Genomic DNA, 19138 nt, shown 5'->3' with positions numbered 1-19138 from the left:
TCTTTGCCTCTGTTTCTCTGCCTTAGAAGATCTTCAGAGGAAGAAGCCATGTAAAAAAATAAAATTAAGGTCTGACAGGGCTTTAAAGTTTTAATTTATATTATGCCATGCCTTGCATGGAATGACCACAGAGCACACGCCTTCTGGGTCCGCTGGTTGAGAAAGCTGGAACTCACGACCAGGTCCACTCGGAAAGCAGAGAGGGAGCAGGGAGCAATGATAAATCTTTCTGTGTCTCTTCTCCAATGGGTCATAGGTCCCCATTCTAGGGACAATGATTATGTGACAATACAGTTTCTGATTCATGGTCACTGTCTTTGTACTCAAGGAAGGGGGCTTTCTTACAAGGGCTAGAGCTAATCAATAAACGTTTGATTGACTTTCAAGCAAGGTCCTCATGGCCAAAATAAAATGAAAGAAAAGATACCGATGAGTTCTGTTTTCAGAACGTTGACTCAAAGCAGCTGCGGAAAGAATAAGTGCGAAATGGAATGAAGGACCACCTCTCCTGCACCTCCCCCGGGGCGGGGCCAGCCGGGAGCTGGGCAGAGCTGGTCCCCAGGACCAAAGCCTCCAGGCTGTCAGGTCCGTGGGGCCGCACGTCCGGCGGCAGCCCTGGCCGGCGCCTCCCAGGAAGGGGCCTGCTTCCCCGGGTCCCAGCCTGCGTCTGGGATGAACAGCCCGTGGATATCCAGGTGCATCTCCACATCGACGGATGCGCGGGCCAGTTCCGTAAAAGTTCTGGCATCGAGAACCAGCAGAAAAGGCGACTTCTGGGGATCGGTAGAGACTATGGCCGATAAGATAATCCCTTTGGGGAAACAAAGAGAGACATTTTGTAAAAGTGCACACTCGAACCTCTTCCAGCTGGGGGGGCTAAGTTTCTCAGCTCTGTCTCCCTGTTCTTTGTACCTAATGCGAAGAGTTGACTCATTGGAAAAGACCCTGATGCTGGGAGGGATTGGGGGCAGGAGGAGAAGGGGACGACAGAGGATGAGATGGCTGGATGGCATCACTGACTCGATGGACGTTGAGTTTGGGTGAACTCCGGGAGTTGGTGATGGACAGGGAGGCCTGGCGTGCTGTGATTCATGGGGTCACAAAGAGTCGACTCGACTGAGCGACTGAACTGAACTGAATCGAAACAGAAGGGAAGTGAATTTGATATTCTGTGTGAGCTGAAGGGAAAGGCCAGGGAAATCGGAAGGCTTGGCTGGGCCCGTCCCCTCACCTTTCTGAGCCTCAGTCTCTTCATCTGTAGAGTGGGGATAATCTCCCCACTCTCGGGGGCTGCTGAGAGGATCTTGCACAGTCAGTTATGAAAGCACTTTGTGAATTACTGCACATACAGAAGAATGGCTATTTTCCTACTATTTAGAAATTCCAGTTACAGTGAATCAGCTTCAACACTGCACTTAGCCTAAACTCAGACCTGCTGCATTCAAATGGCATTTGAACAAGTGCAACCCACCTCATGTGTGTGCAGCTTTCCCCTTTGTGAAATGAGAATAGTCTAAATATTCACTCTCAAAGGGACAGAGGGCTAAACAAAATAGAGCAATAAACTTCCAGCAAATATTCCTGATTCTTCCTGAGGCCTCCTGGGTTTCAGAGTGGCTAAGCACAACTGAGGTCAAATCAGCTTGGACTCAAACCCTCCCCTGTGTATGTACTGGGCGTGCAACCGTGGGTAAGTGACCGCAGGCTCCGAGCCTTTCCTCTGGTGGAATGAAGACAAGGCTGCTTCCTGTCCACAGGAGAATATGCAGGGCGTACATGCCCAACCCGGGGGAGGCCAGCCTCGGCAGGAGGTGGCACCAACCGTCCCCTACCTTAGAGGCAACAGTGACTGCTGTGCCAGGCAGGTCAATAGGAAGACACTCCCAGGTAGAAAACCACTCCCTTCTCGCCCGAGGGAAGCAGCTGGCAGGCTCAGCGGGCAGCCTGCCCTCCCCCCAGGTGTTGGCAGCCCCACCCAGGCTTCTAGTTACCCTCCTTGGCATCCCCAGGGGGACGGGCAGGGCATTTCTGGGGCAAAATCAAGGAGGGAAAGGACCTTTTGGTCAGGTGCAAACCTGGACGAGAGAGGAATCCCACAAGCTTTTTGAGGGGCTCCCTGGAAAGTTTACGTGCTCAGAGGAGTTACAAGTTCTGACCCAGCCACCGCAATGAATTTTAAAACCAAGATTCCACACTCTGGGCCAGGGCAGTGTTGCTCTGTAGAAAGGAAGTGGGCTTTTGTGTTAGTCTCCCCCAAAAGGAGGTCTCTCCTTCTGCCCCTGGGAGATGACGCCCGAGTCCTTGGACTGTTGGTCTGACGAGAGGGTCTTTATTTACCTGAGGCCATGCCATCCAACCCGGCCTAGCAAAGTGATTCGGGGAGGCCTTGGGCCGCAGGGCTTCCCAGGAGGCACTAATGGTAAAGGTCTCACCTGCCAGTGCAGGAGATATAAGAGATGCAGGTTGGATCCCTGGGTAAGGAAGATCCCCAGGAGGAGGGCATGGCAACCGACTCCAGTGTTCCTGCCTGGAGAATCCCATGGACAGAGGAGCCTGGTGGGCAACAGTCCATGGTGACGCAAAGAGTGGGACACGATGGAAGCAATTTAGCACTTGGGCCACAGCCGTCAGCTCGACCTCCAGAGGGGCGAAGACTAGAAGTCAGCGCGGTCCGCGCGACCACGCCCCACACGGGCTCTGAGGCTGAGGGAGCACCCCTGGTTGGCCGCGCTCCGTGGAGCTCGTTGGGGAAGTGGGAGTGGCCTGTGACTCCCGCAGGGAGGACCACCGGAGACCACCCATGGGATTCTCCCGGATTCCATCCCACTCGCCTTTTCTCTTTCAGTCTGTACCCTTCCGCTGAGATAACCGTCCCCACGAGTGTAACAGCTTTCAGTGTCTTCTGTGGGTGCTCCTACTGAAGCTGAGGGTGGTCTTGGGGACCCCTGAACTTGCAGCTGATGTCAGAAGTGGGGGTGGGCTTGTTATCGCTTTGCACTCAGAACCGCCTGGACTTCAAAGCATGGCTGCACCAGCTGTGTGATGAGGGCGGAGTCACAAGTCGAGACCCGAAAGGTGTCTGGGTTTGAGGGGTGACCACAAGCACAGTGCAGCAAGCAGGTTGCCCTTCCCAGGCCTTACCATCATCCTCGTCCTTGGCACCCGGTGTGGGCACGAACAGGGGCTCAGCCGGCCAGCAGTGCTCCTCTCTCCACTTCAAGGAGGACTTGGTGAGAATGTCATATTTTATTATCTGCACATGCAAAGGGGACAAAGGCGAAATGAGTGGTTGCAGGGCATGCTCATTCCCGGCGAATAGGAAGGCGTCAAGGCCCCAGAGAAGGGGTGAGCGCCTCAGATGGGGACCTCACACTAGCGAGCATAGGCCCCAGATGACACCTGCCTTTGGTCAGCACAAAAACAGGAAAGCAGCTCCCTTCCTTCTCCGACTTTAAGCTAAGGTCCCCCGGCCACAGCAGAGCTGATATATACTCTGAATTCTTTAAGAAATAAGAACCCTGGATTTATCTGATATTGGGCACTATATTGCAATTTTTATACATATCAGATAATCTAACATATTCAATGCCCAGCCTTTAAAGCATAATGTGCTTTCTTTATTGCTTTCCAAGCGTGCTTCCCTGGCCTTCTCTCTGTCTCTAATAAGCCTCTTTCCTCTTAGGGTGTGGGATTAATGGGGAGTGGCTCGGGGTGTGTGGATGCGCGTGTGGGAACCTTAATTTTTCTCATTGTACATTCCTGCACTGATTGCATTTTTTAAAAAAAGATTTTCCATTTTCTTACTAAAAACTGAAGCTACTAAGGAAAGGTGATGTCTGTACAGCACTCAGCATGGTCCCTGGGAAACAGCAAGTGTTCAACAAATAGCAGTTTAAGAACCAAAATATGAACCGCTGTGCTGAACACCTGAAACTAACGTGATATTGTAAATCAGCCCTGTTGTTACAGCTGTTTAGTTGCCAAGTCATGTCCGACTCTGTGACCCCATGGACTGTAGCCTGCCAGGCTGCTCTGTCTATGAGATTTCCCAGGTAAGAACATTGGAGTGGGTTCCTATTTCTTTCTCCAGGGGATCTTCTGGACACAGGGATTGAACCCTCATCTCCTACACTGGCAGGTGAATTCTTTACCACTGAGCCACTATACTTGAATAAAAAAATTTTAAAAAGCAAAAGAAATCCTCCAAGTTTCAGCTCTACCTTCTCTGCTTGAGACTATGAGTTCCTTGAGGGCAGGAACCAGGATCCTCCTGTTCACTTGCTTTTCCTGGGTGCCTAAGCTGGTGCTCAATAAACATGCATCCGATAAAGAAATCAGTGGATAAACTCCGGCCACCACGTCTTACCTGAGTGAAGCCCATTAGGAGCAGTTCCCTCTCCTGGATGCTCCGTCATTGCTTCCAGCATATTTTGTCCCAAACTGACCTCTCTCTCTAACCTACCCCCATCCCCAAGGGCATCTCAGTCCTGACATCCCTGAGAACTCAGCTTTGCAGACAGACATGACCATCCCAGGCTGTCCCCCGCCGGGGACCAGTACCTTGGTTGGGATGGGGCTCCACTGGACTCCAGCAGCAAAGATATAGCGGTATGGCTTCCCATTGTGGGCATAATTGATCCGAGGCAGTTCTAAGCCTGGAGAGAGATGACACGGCTGACAGAGCCCCCTTCAGGAGGGCTGGGACCACCCGCCCTTCGTGGCATCCAGGCCAGGCATCCTTTCTACAAAAATGGCTCCCAAGCCAGGATCCCTGAACTTCACTCAGGCCCTGAGTTGGATCAAGGGTGGTCAAAGGGCAGGAGGAGGGAACCTTGGATAATTACCCCAGCTCTATTAGAAGCTTCGGGAGCAAGGTAAGATAGACCTTGGTTTTTAAGTGTATAAACATCTTTAATTATCCAAGATAGAAATCAAAGAGAATTACATGATTAAAATCAGAGGCCACTGCAACTTTTTAAAAGCTCTTTAAAAAAAAAAAGTACGTGCGTGCAAATGTATGTGGGTGTGAACAGAAACTTCTGAAGTGTGGAGGAAGCATCAGTGGGGAATAGTTAGATAAATCTAATGAAATCATATAATAAAAAGTAATATTTTCAAAGAATTTTAGTAACATGGGAAAATGTCCCCATGATAACATTAGATGTAAAAGGCTGCTTAGAGAATTATCACCACTATGTTATAAATGTAGAGGAAAAGTTTAGAAGTGCTGCTGGGGTGATAACTTCCTTATTGTGGCTCATAGTTAATATTGTCCATTCTAAGTTTCTCATGTGAAAATTTCATTATATCTATCACTTTTGTAATCCAAAAAAGCCTTCAAATTTCATCCATGTCCATGTATACATATTTACATATGTCTGCTGTGTCATATTAAATTTCCAAGTCCCCCCGCCGTGGCATGGGGCAGCGATGCAGGGAGCCGGGCCCCTGGAGCCCTGCCCCTGCACTCCCCAGCCGTGTCCTGGGCAGGCCAGTTCGCTCCTCACCTACGCACTGAGCACGCCCTGCTCTGAGCCTGCTTCCGTCTCGTGCTTAAGACAACACTGAGCACGGGGCGCAGGCCCTGCTCCACAGGCTTCTGCTCTAGGACGGTGGTTCCCGGTCGGGCTGCAGGCCCCGGACGCTGCTCAACACAGCCGCAACGCCCAGCGCCGCCCCCTCCACCCCGCGGCCGCAGCGCTGGGCAGGGAAGCCTTGCTCAGGGGGCTGTGGCTTCTCTCCGAGGGGCTTTACGTTCTGCGTGGCGCACAGCCTTTCTGAGGCCCAGTTTTCTCCTCTGGCCAGCAGAGGAGACAGCGCCTGTTCTGCAGGGTGCTCAGTGTGCCCAGGTGGAGACCCGCGTATGCTGTGCTGTCCAGCACACGGCAGCATCGGAACTGTGGTTTCCTCAGGGTGTAGGCCCTGCAGTGGGATTGCTGCGTCACATGGTAGTTTTATTCCTAGTTTTCAAAGAAATCTCCATACTGTTTTCCATAGTGGCTGTATCAGTTTACATTCCCACCAACTTTGCAAGAGGGGGTTCCCTTTTCTCCATACCCTCTCCAGCATTTTTTTTTTATAGATTTTTTTTTGTTTTTTGGCTGATGCTGGCCATTCTGACCGGTGTGAGCTGATACCTCCCTGCAGTTTTGATTTCCATTTCTCTAATAATGAGCAATGTCGAGCATTTTTTGCAAATGCATGGCAGCATTTGAGACAGAGAACAAGTTAGTGGTTACCAGTGAGGGGGGAGGAAGGGGTGATACAGGTGTGGGGAGAGGGAAGTACAGACTATTGGATGTAAGACAGGCTCAAGGATGATTGTACAACATGGGGAACAGAGCCAATATTTTGGAATAACGAAGTGGAAAGTAACCTTTAAAAAGTGTATAAAAATTTAAATGCAATAAATAAATAAATGTTTTAGAAGAAAGCAAAAAAATAACATGGCAGCATTCAAAAGGCCAGCCGTGAAAGTTCCCGGGTCTAGAGACCACCCCAGTGCTGGGAGGGGTGTGAAGGTACATGAGAGAGAAGCGTCTCCAGTACAACGCCTAGAGTCCCACAGCCTTCCCTTCCCTCCCTGGTCCACACACAGCTCCTCTGCACTGGACGGAGGCGTTACGTAAAGAGGACATTCAGCCCTTCCTCTGACCACAGGAGAGAAGATGCGTTTTACCTTCATAGAGCAACTCCGGCTGACAGTAGACTTGGTCATCTTTTTCCTTTAGGGCTCGTGCTGTTGTAGACGACAGTTTGATTAAATTGGAGCCCACTTCTGCATTCTGAAAGAGATCAGTTTTTCCAAATAAATCAAAACGTTGTCCAGAGCAAACACTGGCTTTATGTGCATATTTTTAAAAGAACGCTTCAGTGTCTATCATCTTGTTTTGGCCTCACGCTAGCCACCAGAAGCAGCTATTACATGATTGGTGTTCTCAGTTAAAAATGAGAATCGGGGACTGGAGGTGACTCCCCGAAGAAGGCAAAGCTGGTGGGTTGTGGAAGGGGGCTCTGAAACCTTGGAACTTTTCTCCTGCTCTGGGCTGCCTGATCCCTCACAGGTGAAATGGGTAAGTTCTCGCTTTTTAAATACTGTGTGAGTCATTTGTCAAAGGCTGCATCAGTTATTAAAAAGGTGTTTATAAAGAGTTCATAATGACATGGGGAACACCGAGTGAAAGAGCAGAGAGAACCACAGACACGGTCTGAACTCAGCCAGGTTAAAAAAGAAAAGAAATCACATTGAAAAGAGCCTGGGAGAAATGTGCCAAATAGTAACAATAGAGCATGCAGCGGGTGATGCAGACTTTAATTTCTTTGTCTATGTTTTCTAGATTTTCAGTATTTTCTCTTATGAAAAAATAGGAGAAAAACAAACAAGCAGGAAAGAAAAACAAACATGAGAAAAAAATTACTTGGGAGGAAAAAATATCTATGAAGGACATCTCTTGGTCTTAAGTGATAGTCAAGACTTGGTTCAGTACTTTAACCCGGGAGAGAGACGTAACACAATTAATTAAATATCTATCGAGCAGCAGTTACTCCCTGTGTCCCCACACACTTGCCATGGTACTTGAACAAGTTACTTGACATCTCTGAAGTTCAGTTTCCCCACCTGTATAATGAGGTATAGCACAAGCATTGTATAAATAGCATATGCATCTCCGAGTTATCATGCAAATTAAATAAAATAACTAACCCATGCTGTTGGCTTACAAGAAGGCCAGGTTAACAGTAAGTGCTAAACAAATGTTAACTGCTGTTGATCACATAATTGTATTATTATATTATTATTATTGCCACTACCCCTGGTGGGTGAGTTCAGGTGGGGCACTTGGGAGGGGGATAAGGAACAAGACCACCAGCATCTGTGAAATTCCAGGAGGAGAATTACTACCATGCCTGACTTCTCATTTGAACTTTTCTCGACTTTCCAAATGTCTCCAAACAAGTTTTTATAATTAAATCGATAAATGGCAACCCACTCCAGTATTCTTGCCTGGAAAAATCCCATGGACAGAAGGGCCTGGTGAGCTAAAGTCCAGGGGGTCACAAAAGAGTCGGACACAACTTAGCAACTACCCAACAACAACAGATTTGAACAACAGCAGCTTTTTGCTAGGAAAGCAGGACATTTACTGCATCTTAGAAGCTGAAGTTTGAGATGTGTTTAGTGCAATCCCAGTTGACAGAGGAGGAAACTGAGGCCCAGGCTAGGAAAGTGGCTTGCCCAGGGTCACACTAGGGGAGCAGAAGCTGAGCCCAGACCTCCACACTGTGGTTCTTCTGCTCAGAAGCAGAAGCACTGCAGGCAGCAGGCAAAGCAAGTGCAAAGGCCCTGGGGCTGGCCCATTCCCCTCCCACAGGTCTCAGCTCCAGCGTCCCTTTCCCTGACAGCTCAGTCTGCAGTGTCTCCAAGGCGTCTGTCCCACGCTGTAATTATCTCCTTTATGGACCTGGCTCCTTCTTCGATGCTGTCTTCCCTGTGAAGACAGGACCACATTTCACCCTGTGCATGGCACACAGGCAGCTCCTAAGAAGCAACTGCTAAAGGAATGTGTGAACGTATGCCTTAATGAGCTTTTCCTTCGACTCTCAAGAGGCAGAACATGTGCTTTGCAGGTGGTTGTAAGAATCAGACAAAGGGCGTGAAACAGTCGTCCAGTGCCCGGCACACCGGGCGTCTTGTTGGGAGCAGCTCGTTTGCCTCCGCCCGTGCACACAGCTGCACAGATGGCGAGAGGCCCTGCCGGTTGCCTTGTAGTCACGAGGCAGCAGCCACGGGCCTCTTGTGCATGTCCTGGGCTTGATTCTCAGGGAGGCGGTCTGCGGACATGTTTTCTAGCTCCAGCATGAAACTGGTCAGACTGGTTGAGGCATGGACCGTGAGTTTTTCCACACACAGCAGTAACGAGCATGACTCGGCTGCTTTCTGTGGCCAGTGTGCATGGCTTTGGGAAGAAATCGCTCTCCAGCCAGAATTCAATAAAATCTTGCAGACTGGCTTTGAAATTCTTCAATGCGAGGGACCTCCCAGGAGAAGCAGTTAATCTCAGTCATCCCCCTAAAACACTGGCTTTGAAGTTTGGCAGTCCTGGGTGTGAAATCTGACTCTATAGGTTTCTTCGTGAGTTCCAGCAGGCCTCCCTGAGACTAGGTGAACTGGAGCCTGCTTCCTTGTTTGTAAAACTGGGGGCAATCTGTAACTTCTGGACAGATGGTGAGTGCAAGCGAAGGTCCCTTCGACCGGCATCTGAGCACCGTGGTTAGGATTAAATTAAATAATGGTTATGAAAACACCTGGTCCAGGGCCAAACCCACTGTAGTTAGTAACTTGGAATGAGACAGACAAGCACGCAAATCCCAGCTCAAATCCTACGATGATTCTGCGACGTTTGGCACGTTACTTTCTCTCTCATCTGTTGTCATGGGGATGACAAATAACTTCAAGCACTCACATGCAGATTCGGTGAGGAGCATGCAGACCATTACACACCCCACACGTTTGAGGGGGGCATGGCAACCCACTCCAGTATTCTTGCCTGGAGAACCCCCATGGACAGAGGAGCCTAGTGGGCCACAGTCCATGGGGTCGCACAGAGTTGGACATGACCGAAATGACTCAGCACTCACGCAACATTTGCAGGACCCAGGATGAGCGCAGAGGCCCACCAACCCTGTGTCCACATATATTGAATGGTTAAGTCAAATACCATTTTATCTTCCCTTCCTTTATACACAGAGCTTCAACGTGTTGTGGAACTGTGCTGTCCAGGGTGAGGCAACCACCCCCAGCCACAGGTGGCTATTTAAATTTAAATTCAGTAAAATTTAAAATTCCATTCCTCGGCTTCACTGGCTGCATTTCAATAGCCCAGGCATCCAGTCCAGCGGCTACTGCGTTGGACAGAGAACATTGCTTCATCGCGGCAGGTTTCTAGTGCAAGGTGCTGGGTCTGGAAGCACGCATGTGAATTTAGAATTCCAGGACTCCTTGGCCTTCTGGAGTGGGCTGCAGGGGAGAATGAAGGCCGGCCTCTGGGCCCAGGCTCCCCACCCCCTTTTCTCCCCGCTGCATGGAAGCCCCAGCCTCCCTGCCTTCCTTGTGGGCCTGAGGCTGACACACCAGCAGCACTGTCTGCCCTCAGGAGGACAGAGGCAGGCGCTGGAGGCAGGTGTGGGACATCTGGGCAAGGAACTCAGGGATCCCAGGTTACAGCTGGGGTCGGAATGGTGCCCTTCTGGGTGGGCATCCTGTGGCCCCGTGGGTTCCTCACTCTGTGGAGAAGGGCCACTGGAGAAAAGCCAGATCAGGGGCCCCTCTGGCCTGGGTCTACGAGAAGAAAAGGCGTCCAACACAGGGCCCAGCGCAGAGGGGGCCCTCGAGGAACAGGGCTTCTCTTGCTATTTGAACACAAGACAAACCAAATTCACGGAGCCAGGAGTTGGAGCCACCCCTTCGAGGTCAAAGATGCCACCCCCATGGCAGCGCACGGAGCCCTGCAGGGTGAGGGCAGGGCAGCTGGCACAAACGGGCCACACCACCCAGGCCCCTGGAGGCCTAGCCCCACCTTAGACAACCCCCATGCCACCCTAACAAACAGGCCAAGGGTACCAACGGGCCCCTCCTTCCTCTGACCCCAGCTGGCCCAAATGCCAGAGAATCTGGGACAGCTGGGAGGCCTCAGACTTCTGAACACACTTCATTCACTTTAGCCCATTCTACGTGGAAGGCGCTTTCCACTTCGGAAGTGTTCCAACTGCTAAAGGAAGGCCTTGTGTCCTTTGAGAGACCTTGCATCACCTTTCTCATTCATTCATTTAAAATATCTAAGGGCTTCAAGAGAACCTGTGGAGAGCCAGACCCTGTGATGGGTACAGGGGATAAATGGCTGACAAGACCAAGAGTCCGGGCCCCCTGGGAGCTTTCACAGGAAGAGGTGACCCAACAAGCTCATTACTCCTGAGATCAATGTGAGCAAAGAGTTGTAGGTGCCACTGGGATGTACAAACCCACTGAGGGAGTCAGGACGCCAGACCTGAAGGATGAGCAGGAACTAGGATCCTGGGGTGGGGGTGGGGGGTGCCTGGGAGCCATGCCCACCCCGACCCCTCCCCTGGAGGTCCTGCCTTCACTGGACTGGTGGTCCCGGAGCCCCCAGGCCAGTCCGACCAGCGGCCAGGACGAGAATGGAGGACTCATGGAAAGAGGACGACAGAGGGACAGCGACGCGCAAAGGCCCCAGAAAGAAGGGCATTTGAGAAAAGGTGGCATCGCCCGCCCCCAAGGCCCCTCTGTAATGTAGATTGCGGATGGGGTGGAATTGGAGCTGCTGGATCTGAACACACAGGCCGTGTCTGCCTGCTCAACCTGCCCCTGTCCACATGCAGTGAAGCAAGAAGACATTTTTTTAAGGGACAATAAATAGCAATTAAAAAGCATGGCCAGAGCTACCCTTCCCAGCGCTCAGTTTTCTTTGCAGATGGTTCACGCAGCGCCTGTTTAAACTGTACAGGCTAAACTTCTTAGCTTGGTTCCAAGGAAGCAGATTGTTTCTCGAGCTTGTTAAGAGGTGACAGAATCCTGCGGTGCAGCATCAGAGGAGAGTGCTTCCTCTCTGTGCACCACCCCAGGCTGAGGTCTGTGAGGCAGGGGGAAGGGTCGGGCCTCCGGACTCGCCCTCTGGGTGACAGCCCCCCACCCCGCCCCCATTGCACCCTGGAGCCAGGAAATGCTCCAAGCACTGCACTGTGGAACTTCCCAGAGTGGGGGGCGCAGAGGCCAGGGGCTCAGGTGGAGATTCTGTGGGGCCCTGCTGTTCACTCGTTAGCCCTGAATCACACTGGGAGAAAGTTAATCCCTTCTCTTCCAATCTTCCTGACCGGGTCAAGGAGAGCGTCTCAGTTACGTGCCACTATACCCTTAACACCGAATACTTTCCCAGTGTTCTCTTTAAGGGAGAGATCGGGTCTTGGCAAGAGCAACAGCATCAGGCCAGTGCTCGGGACCTGTGCTTCGTCACAGCACTTGGTGCTCATCGCTTCCTCCTTCGGCAGCACGCAACGCTGGCTTTGCCCTGGGTTGTCATAGGTTCCCTTCCAAATGAGTTAGGGAAAGAGTGAGTTGATTTAAATGAAAACGTGATTTTGTAAATTTAACAGAAGTGGTAGGAAATACAGTGAACATCATGACAGAGATACACAAGTGACTGCAGATGGGGGGAAACGCTGGAGAGGAGAAAGGACCCAGCTCTGTGGTCTGACAAAGCTGGGCTCAAATGCAGGCCCCAGGGCCTCTGGCTGGGAGGGGTCTAGGGGGGGTGGCGGAAGCCTCCCTGGGCATGTAGGAGTGTCTCCTGTTCCCTAGGCCTGCAGGGGGGACCCTGTGAGGGGTCAGGGTGACCCCCTGGGGCGATCTGCAGAGTTATACCCCTTACCAGCTCCAAGGAAGGGCTCAGAGCCAGTCTTGGCTTTGCTACCAGGCTGTGTGATCTTGGGCACATTCCTTAACCTCTCTGAGCCTCAGTTTCTTCATCTGTAAAATGAGGCTAACGTGTGGATCTCTCCCATAGGTTTTGATCACTAAGTGAGGTAAAGAAAATAAAATGCTTAGCAACGTACCTGGTACATAGAGTGTGTTCAGTACAGATGAGCCATCAAAATTGAATTGAACTCAATTGGGTTCCATTTAAATTAATTAAGTCATGAAGTAAGGAAGTTCTGGAGCCAGAAGCCTCTGTAGCCTTTAAAACCAAGCCCAGAGCTTAGGCAGCAGCACCCTAATTGACGGTAATGTCTGGCCTGGTGGTCATTTTGAATGCAAGAACAGGACTGTTGAACAACAGGGAAATGGGTAAGCAACTGGAGATGAATCCCCACCGCAGATTGTCAGGCAAATATTTAAAATGATGTCACAGAAGAATGTTTAATGTCATGGAAAGATGTTTAGATATATGAGGAGGACAGAAAAGCAGTACAAAAAAGAGTATGTACATATTCAGTCATGAAAAATAGAGGCACTGATACATGCCACGGTACTGATGAACTTTGAAAACATGCTAAGTGAAAGGAGCCAGCCACAAAGACTGCTTACGGTATGATTCCATTTATATGAAATATCTCAAATAGGCAAATCCACAGAGATAGAAAGTAGGGCAGTGGTTACCTGGGGGTGGAAGGAATGGGGGAGGCTCTTTTGGGGGAAATGAAAATATTTTAAAATTGATTGTAGTGCAACTCTGTGAATATACTAAAAGCCATTGAGCTGTACACTTTAAATGAGTGAAAATGGGTGAATAGTATGGTACGTGAGTTATATTTCATTAAAGCTGTTAAAAATTATGCACAGTGCAATTTTTTCTCTAAAATTAAGAAATACATATTTATATGCTATATATTAATTTCAGAAAAGAAAATCATACTGTACATACTTTTTAACAGCTTTGATGTATATATACAATATGCATATGTTATATGCATATATATCATTATATACTAATATGTATGTATATCTTCCTGTCTATTTGCCTGTCTATCTACAGAGAGAGAGAGACTTGGGAGGCAATACAAATATATTTGCAATGGGCTTATGGTGATTTTTTTTCCTTTTCACTTAATCTATATTTTCTAAAATTTCTACCCTGAATATGTTCAGTATTTGGAAAAATAATGAAAGCATTTTCTGCCTTTCTCTAAGAACACCTTATTTTGAATTTCAATGTCAATGAAATCAGAACCAAAGCCACCTCCTGAGTGGGCTCACCTCCCCCAGAACTCAAGCCGTTACCTTGTCCACGTGGAGGGGCAGCACGAACCTCTTGAGGGTGGGCATGGAGGTGAGCCTGGAGTTCTCCTTGAAGTCCTCGTTCAGGTTGGCCAAGTAGAAGAGCTGGTAGAGGCTGCCGTCCTCATAGGCGATAACGTCGAACAGGAGGCAGCCGTCCTCCTCGTAGGCGTTGACGTGGTGAAACACCACCATGGGGTCCGTGTGATACTTGGTCGGCACGGGCTTCCGCGTCCTTCGGTCGATGATGTGGATGTGAGTCTGAAAGGAGATGCAGCCCGGGGCTCAGCTCTCCCTCTGCCAGCCCCATGCTGCAGCACTGGGTGGGGGACAAGCCCCAGCCAATGGTTCACCTGCTCGGGACCCTGAAGCAACCCCTCCACTTTCTGAGCCTCTCTGTCCCACTCCAGGGGGCAAACCTCACCAGAAGCCATGGGGAGGAGGGAAGCTTTGCCGCATGGGGTCTCAGCCTCACGTGGAGGACCGGACTTTTCAGGGAGGCCCCTGAAAGTGCAGCGTCTCCCCGACTTTCACTCAACTGAGATCCAGGTCGGCGGCAAGCGGCCAGCTCCCCAGCAATGGCCAAGTTGGGGAGGACCAGTCAGGGCCAGCCCTCTCAGCTTCCTCAGGTCCCACCCATGGCCAGAGCCCCTGAAGCCCCGTCCTGGACCCCCCACCAAAGCCCCGGCCCACTGCAGATTGTCCCAGCGACCGGGCTGCCCTGGAGGGCTGCGGTGCTGAGTGACCGGTCTAGTCAAGCTGATACCAGCCCAGTAGGCTCCGTACACACCTCTGGGCGTCACAGGCTATATCGCTCTGGGTGGCAATTAGCCGTATCTACAGCCCTAGTTGCTTAATCCGAGGGTGAAGGGGTGTTTTCTTTCTTTTGGCAGTTCTGGCCTAACCATCCTCCTCTGAAAGGAGGGAGGGGCAGCTCCAGCCACCTCCTCTGGCTCATCGTCTCTTTCTCTTTTTCCCCAAAATCAAGCTCTGAAGTTAAGTGGGGGTGATGAGGGCTGAGTGTTGCAGAGGAGGAGGGACAGTGGGAGATGAACACAGGGTGACGTGACAGGCACTTCTTTCCCATAAACCCAATCCTGGGGTCAGCTGTAGGGACAGCTCAGAAAACTCTCCAAATGCATTCAAAGCCCTGCCAGGGCTCAGGGGCTCTCACTGTGGGACTCTCTGGGGCCAGAGATTCCTGGGGGATCCCTGGAGCCTGGAGGCCAACGGGGCCCTGATGCTCAAGTCCCCCAGAGCAAACCCACTTCCGCCGGCCCCCTGATGGCCCCCTTGCCCAGCTCATTCGTGCCACAAACACTAACATATTTTCGGGGGAACTAGAGAGATAAACCCTCTACACTTTCGTGCAGTTTATAGTCCAGTGGGGGTGAGGCCAAGGGTCAGTGACCAAATGTACAACATGTGAAGGATGATGGCTGAGCACAACTGGGAAAATGAGGTGGGAGGTGGAGAAAGCCTGGTAGTGGGGAGGGATCTGTGACAGCTAGGGGGACCTCGGTGATAGAGCTGCGGGGGTGGGGGTGGGGGGGTGGGGGAGCTTAGAGCCAGACCTGGATTCACAAGGGGAGGGAGCCGGCTGGGAAAGAACGTTCCAGTGGAGGGGGCAAAAAGTGCAGAGGCCCCGAGGCAGGAACGCTTGTGCGGCAGGTCTGAGGTGTAGGAGGGAGCCAGAGGCTGGGCTGAGGGCATGATGAGGGCCTTCCCAGGCCGGTGAGAGAGGCCTGTGGCTCCGATTCTGGGGAAGACGGGGAACCAGCAGAAGGTTCTGAGCAGGGGAGGGACCTCAGGGAGCTGCTTTGCTTCCTCTCCTCCCTGAGAATGCAGGCATTAAAGAGGGGGCGGCCACAAAGACACCTCTGTATGGGTGCCCGAGGATGCTCGTGGCGCACAGGAAGGGGAGCAGAGCGCTGCTGAATGGACAACAGAGGGGCCCTCTGGCAGGGCTGGACGGGGAGAAGGAGGGGACTTGGCCGCTGCTTTCTACACCCATGTGCTGTTTAAACAGATGATGCTGAGCCCCTTGCCCTAACTCGGGACCCCTGTGAAGGCCCACCCAGCCTCAGAAGTCTCTGGAAGGCCGGCTGGTGCCTCTGGGGACACTGCCTGGGAGCTCGCTTCCTCCCCCACTGAGCTGCCCGCCCCTGCCTGCTGACCTCCGGCTGGCTCTGGCTGTCCTGGGGCTGTTGGGGGGGGTCCCCGGCTAGGCCTTACCTTGTCCTCCCCGTGGAAGGCCAGGCAGGAAGCCCAGCTCACGCCCCGAATGTAGGCCGTGGCCATCTTGAGGATGTCCAACTTGAAAGGCTGCTCAAGGAAAACGATGTAGTTCTCGGTGACTCCGAAGCTGTGGTAATAGCTCGGGGAGAGGAGGGAGCGGGCGGCAATGGAGCAGAAGACCTCCGTGTCCTTCAGGGGGCTCCGGCCCTCCTTCCTGCCCCCTGGAGAGAAGCCAGCCTCAGGAGCAGCTGGGACCTGACTGCCCCCCAAGGACACCACGGGGCCACCGCCTCCTACAGCCCAGCCTCTCAGCCCACCCTGCTGAGGAGAAGAACCTTTGAGAGTCGACAGCAAACCGGTCGAAGGGCTGCTGCCTGGCTGAGGCAGGGACCGGACCTCCCCCACACCCGCCCTGGGGGCCTGGTTTAGCATGTGAAACTGCTGCCTCCCCAGGCTCAAGGCCCCTGGGTCTCTGGGCCTTAGGGCCAGGCGTCGGCAACTCTGGCCTGGGGCTAAGCTGGCCTCCACCTGCTTCCGAAATAAAGGTTTATCTGGAGCGTGGGCCACGCTGCCGCCTCCTGCAGAGTCCACAGCTGCTTTGCCTTCAGGATTCAGAGTCGAGCAGACGTGGCGCAGACCACACAGCCGGCAAAGTCTCAAATAGTTACTCTGGGGCCCTTTATAGAAAACATTTGCCAACCCCGGCTCTGGAGCAATGCTCCTGAAGCATTGAACGTGCATGCAGATGGTCTGGGGGTCATGACAAAGTGTGGAGGCTGACTCAGCCTGTGGGGCAGGGCTCACGGCTCTGTATTTCCTTCAGTCTCCCAGGCCATGCCCTGGAGCGAGGCATGGCAACCCACTCCAGTGTTCCTGCCTGGAGAATCCCCATGGACAGAGGAGCCTGGCGGGCTACAGTCCACAGGGTCGCAAACAGTCGGACACGACTGAGCGACTGAGCGCAGCCACACCCGGGCCACGGGCTAGCTTCCCAAGGTTAAGCTTTGACATGCTGCTGAGGTCTATCATCTGACATGCATTTCACAGGGTTTCTGTGAATTTCTCTTGGCATTACCTGTTCTGAAAGACCTAGGAGTGAGCCCAAGTGCCTGTGTTGATGTGACAGACTGTGACAGTCAGGGTCGGCTGTATGAGTCCCATGTTACAGATGGGAAACTGAGGCTTGGCGGGACAGCCAGAGGCACAGGGTTAAGCCAAAGGGCACAGTCCCCTCAGCCTGGCCTCCTCCTCTGTTCTTTGGAGGGACAACCCTTGGAGGGAAGGGGGGGAACTGAAGGAAATACTGCAGGAGGCCAGGCACCTCGCCCGGCACCCAGCGCAGAGGTGCCTGGGACTGCTCGGTTTCCTTATTCCTCTGCAAGGATGAGTCAGCCACTGGCCAAAAGGCCTCCCCACACAGGCCTGTGGCTGGGTTATAATGAGTTACACGCAAGCGTCCCTGCCATTCCTGTGGCCACCTGTGCACCCTGTAAACAGCTGGCTGGTGGGAGGCAGGCTGTCGGGTTGCGGGGTAGGTCTTTTCTTCACTAAACAAATGGAACACAAAGCAAACAGGAAGGAAAGTCACCCTGGCCTGGGAGGCAGGAGGCAGTTGTGAATCCTGGTGAAGCGCCAGCCTGGAGCAGGTGCGGAGGGTACCTGCTGTGAGCCGTGGGGACGTCACCCGATCCCCTGGGGCTCCCAGTCCTCGGGAACATGAGGTGGCAAACTCAAATGGCTAGCCTACCCTCAGGTGGGACATTCTAGGATCCTGAGCCGGACCCTGCATCCCTTTATTGGCTTAATTAACGGGGGTTCCATTTAACAAGAGCACTCACTGCACCATGTGACCCAGGGATTCCCGTCTGCCAGTGGAGCCTGGAATTTGCTGGACGGGGGGTGCTCTACAGAATGGTAAGGGACGGGCCAGGAGCGATCTCGGATGGGAACCCGTCTTCCTAAACCAGAAGGTCTAGCTGAGCACCCTCGCAGTCCTGCACCGTCCCGGGAGCCCGTGCAGCCGCCCTTGGAGGCCTGGTCTCCCGGGTGTGGTTTCGAGAGGGTCCTGCCCAAATAAGGCTAGGAGTCCCACCCTTCTCCCCCGCAGGAACGCGCAATCACAATCAGCCTGGGCGCCATGCCAGGCTCCCGGGCCTGAGTGAAGAATGTCTAGAAGGCCCAGGGAACAGGGCGGAATCTGGAGTGGATGCCAGCAGGCCTGAGCTCCCTGAATAACCCGGGGAGCCTGGCTTCTGGGGCTGGGATGAGAGAGAGCAGCACAGCCCTGACAGATGGGAGGTTTGCCAGAAAACTAAAAAATGAATGAATGAAAGGACGGATGGATGATGGATGATGGATGGATGGATGACAACATCAGTGGATAGATTGATAAATACACAATTAACGGATAAATGAATGAAATAATGAACAGGAATCGAAAGAAAAGGAGGTCGGAAGAGCAAAGGGATTCACTTCTTCCAAAAGGACACGTAGCATCATCCCTTTTCTCCTAAAGGAGAAAAGCGAGTCCATGGTCCTCTGAGTCATGGATGTGGGCAAGTATCAGGTTGAGTGTTGTGCCATCAACCAGAACCAGAACTCTTCCCAAAGAGCCACCCTTGGTGTTCACGCCTCATCCCAGCCCCAGGATGACCCACCTGGGACTGGGGCAGGGATCTTAAAGATCACATATTTTGTCTTCCCCTTGTCCACGATGGACGTGCCAACATTGAGAACATTTCCAGCAGCATCGTAGTGAGGATGTGATGTTGCCAGATTTACAGCCACGTATTTACGATAATCAACCTGCAAAACATGACAGTCAGCTGCTTTTAAAAAAGGGAGAGGGTGAAGTCCCGCCAAAAGCTGCCTGACTCCAGGCTCAGGGAGATGACGGCTATTTTTGCATGTCTCCCAACCTGAAAATAAGGCAGACATTGCCTTTAAAGGAGACGCTTTCTCTTGTGACCTGATGTCACGTCATGGGGGCTCCCATAGCACACAGGCTGCAGGGGGCTTGGTGAGCTACGTGTGTTCTCTGAACATTGTCCCTCTCTGGCCCCGCCGGGTGGCCTTGGTGTGGAAACCCGATGCCTTACCACAGAGAGCTCCAAG

General features: G+C 52.2%; 1 protein-coding gene across 1 annotated transcript in view; it reads right to left on the bottom strand.

The window, feature by feature from the left end:
* Positions 1-87: 87 nt before the first annotated feature.
* The window catches only part of BCO1 (beta-carotene oxygenase 1), a 31440-nt gene continuing 12389 nt past the window's right edge, over positions 88-19138 (bottom strand). The window contains 9 exon segments of the mRNA XM_055553610.1: positions 88-504; positions 506-586; positions 588-811; positions 3142-3253; positions 4561-4655; positions 6680-6785; positions 13790-14047; positions 16022-16245; positions 18682-18829. Coding sequence (XP_055409585.1) covers positions 361-504; positions 506-586; positions 588-811; positions 3142-3253; positions 4561-4655; positions 6680-6785; positions 13790-14047; positions 16022-16245; positions 18682-18829 — 1392 coding nt within the window. The 3' untranslated portion in view covers positions 88-360.

The sequence above is a fragment of the Bubalus kerabau genome, chromosome 17 (assembly GCF_029407905.1).
Source record: "Bubalus kerabau isolate K-KA32 ecotype Philippines breed swamp buffalo chromosome 17, PCC_UOA_SB_1v2, whole genome shotgun sequence".
Taxonomy (NCBI): domain Eukaryota; kingdom Metazoa; phylum Chordata; class Mammalia; order Artiodactyla; family Bovidae; genus Bubalus; species Bubalus kerabau.
Note: the sequence above shows the minus strand (reverse complement) of the source record. Positions and strands in the feature narration are given on the sequence as shown.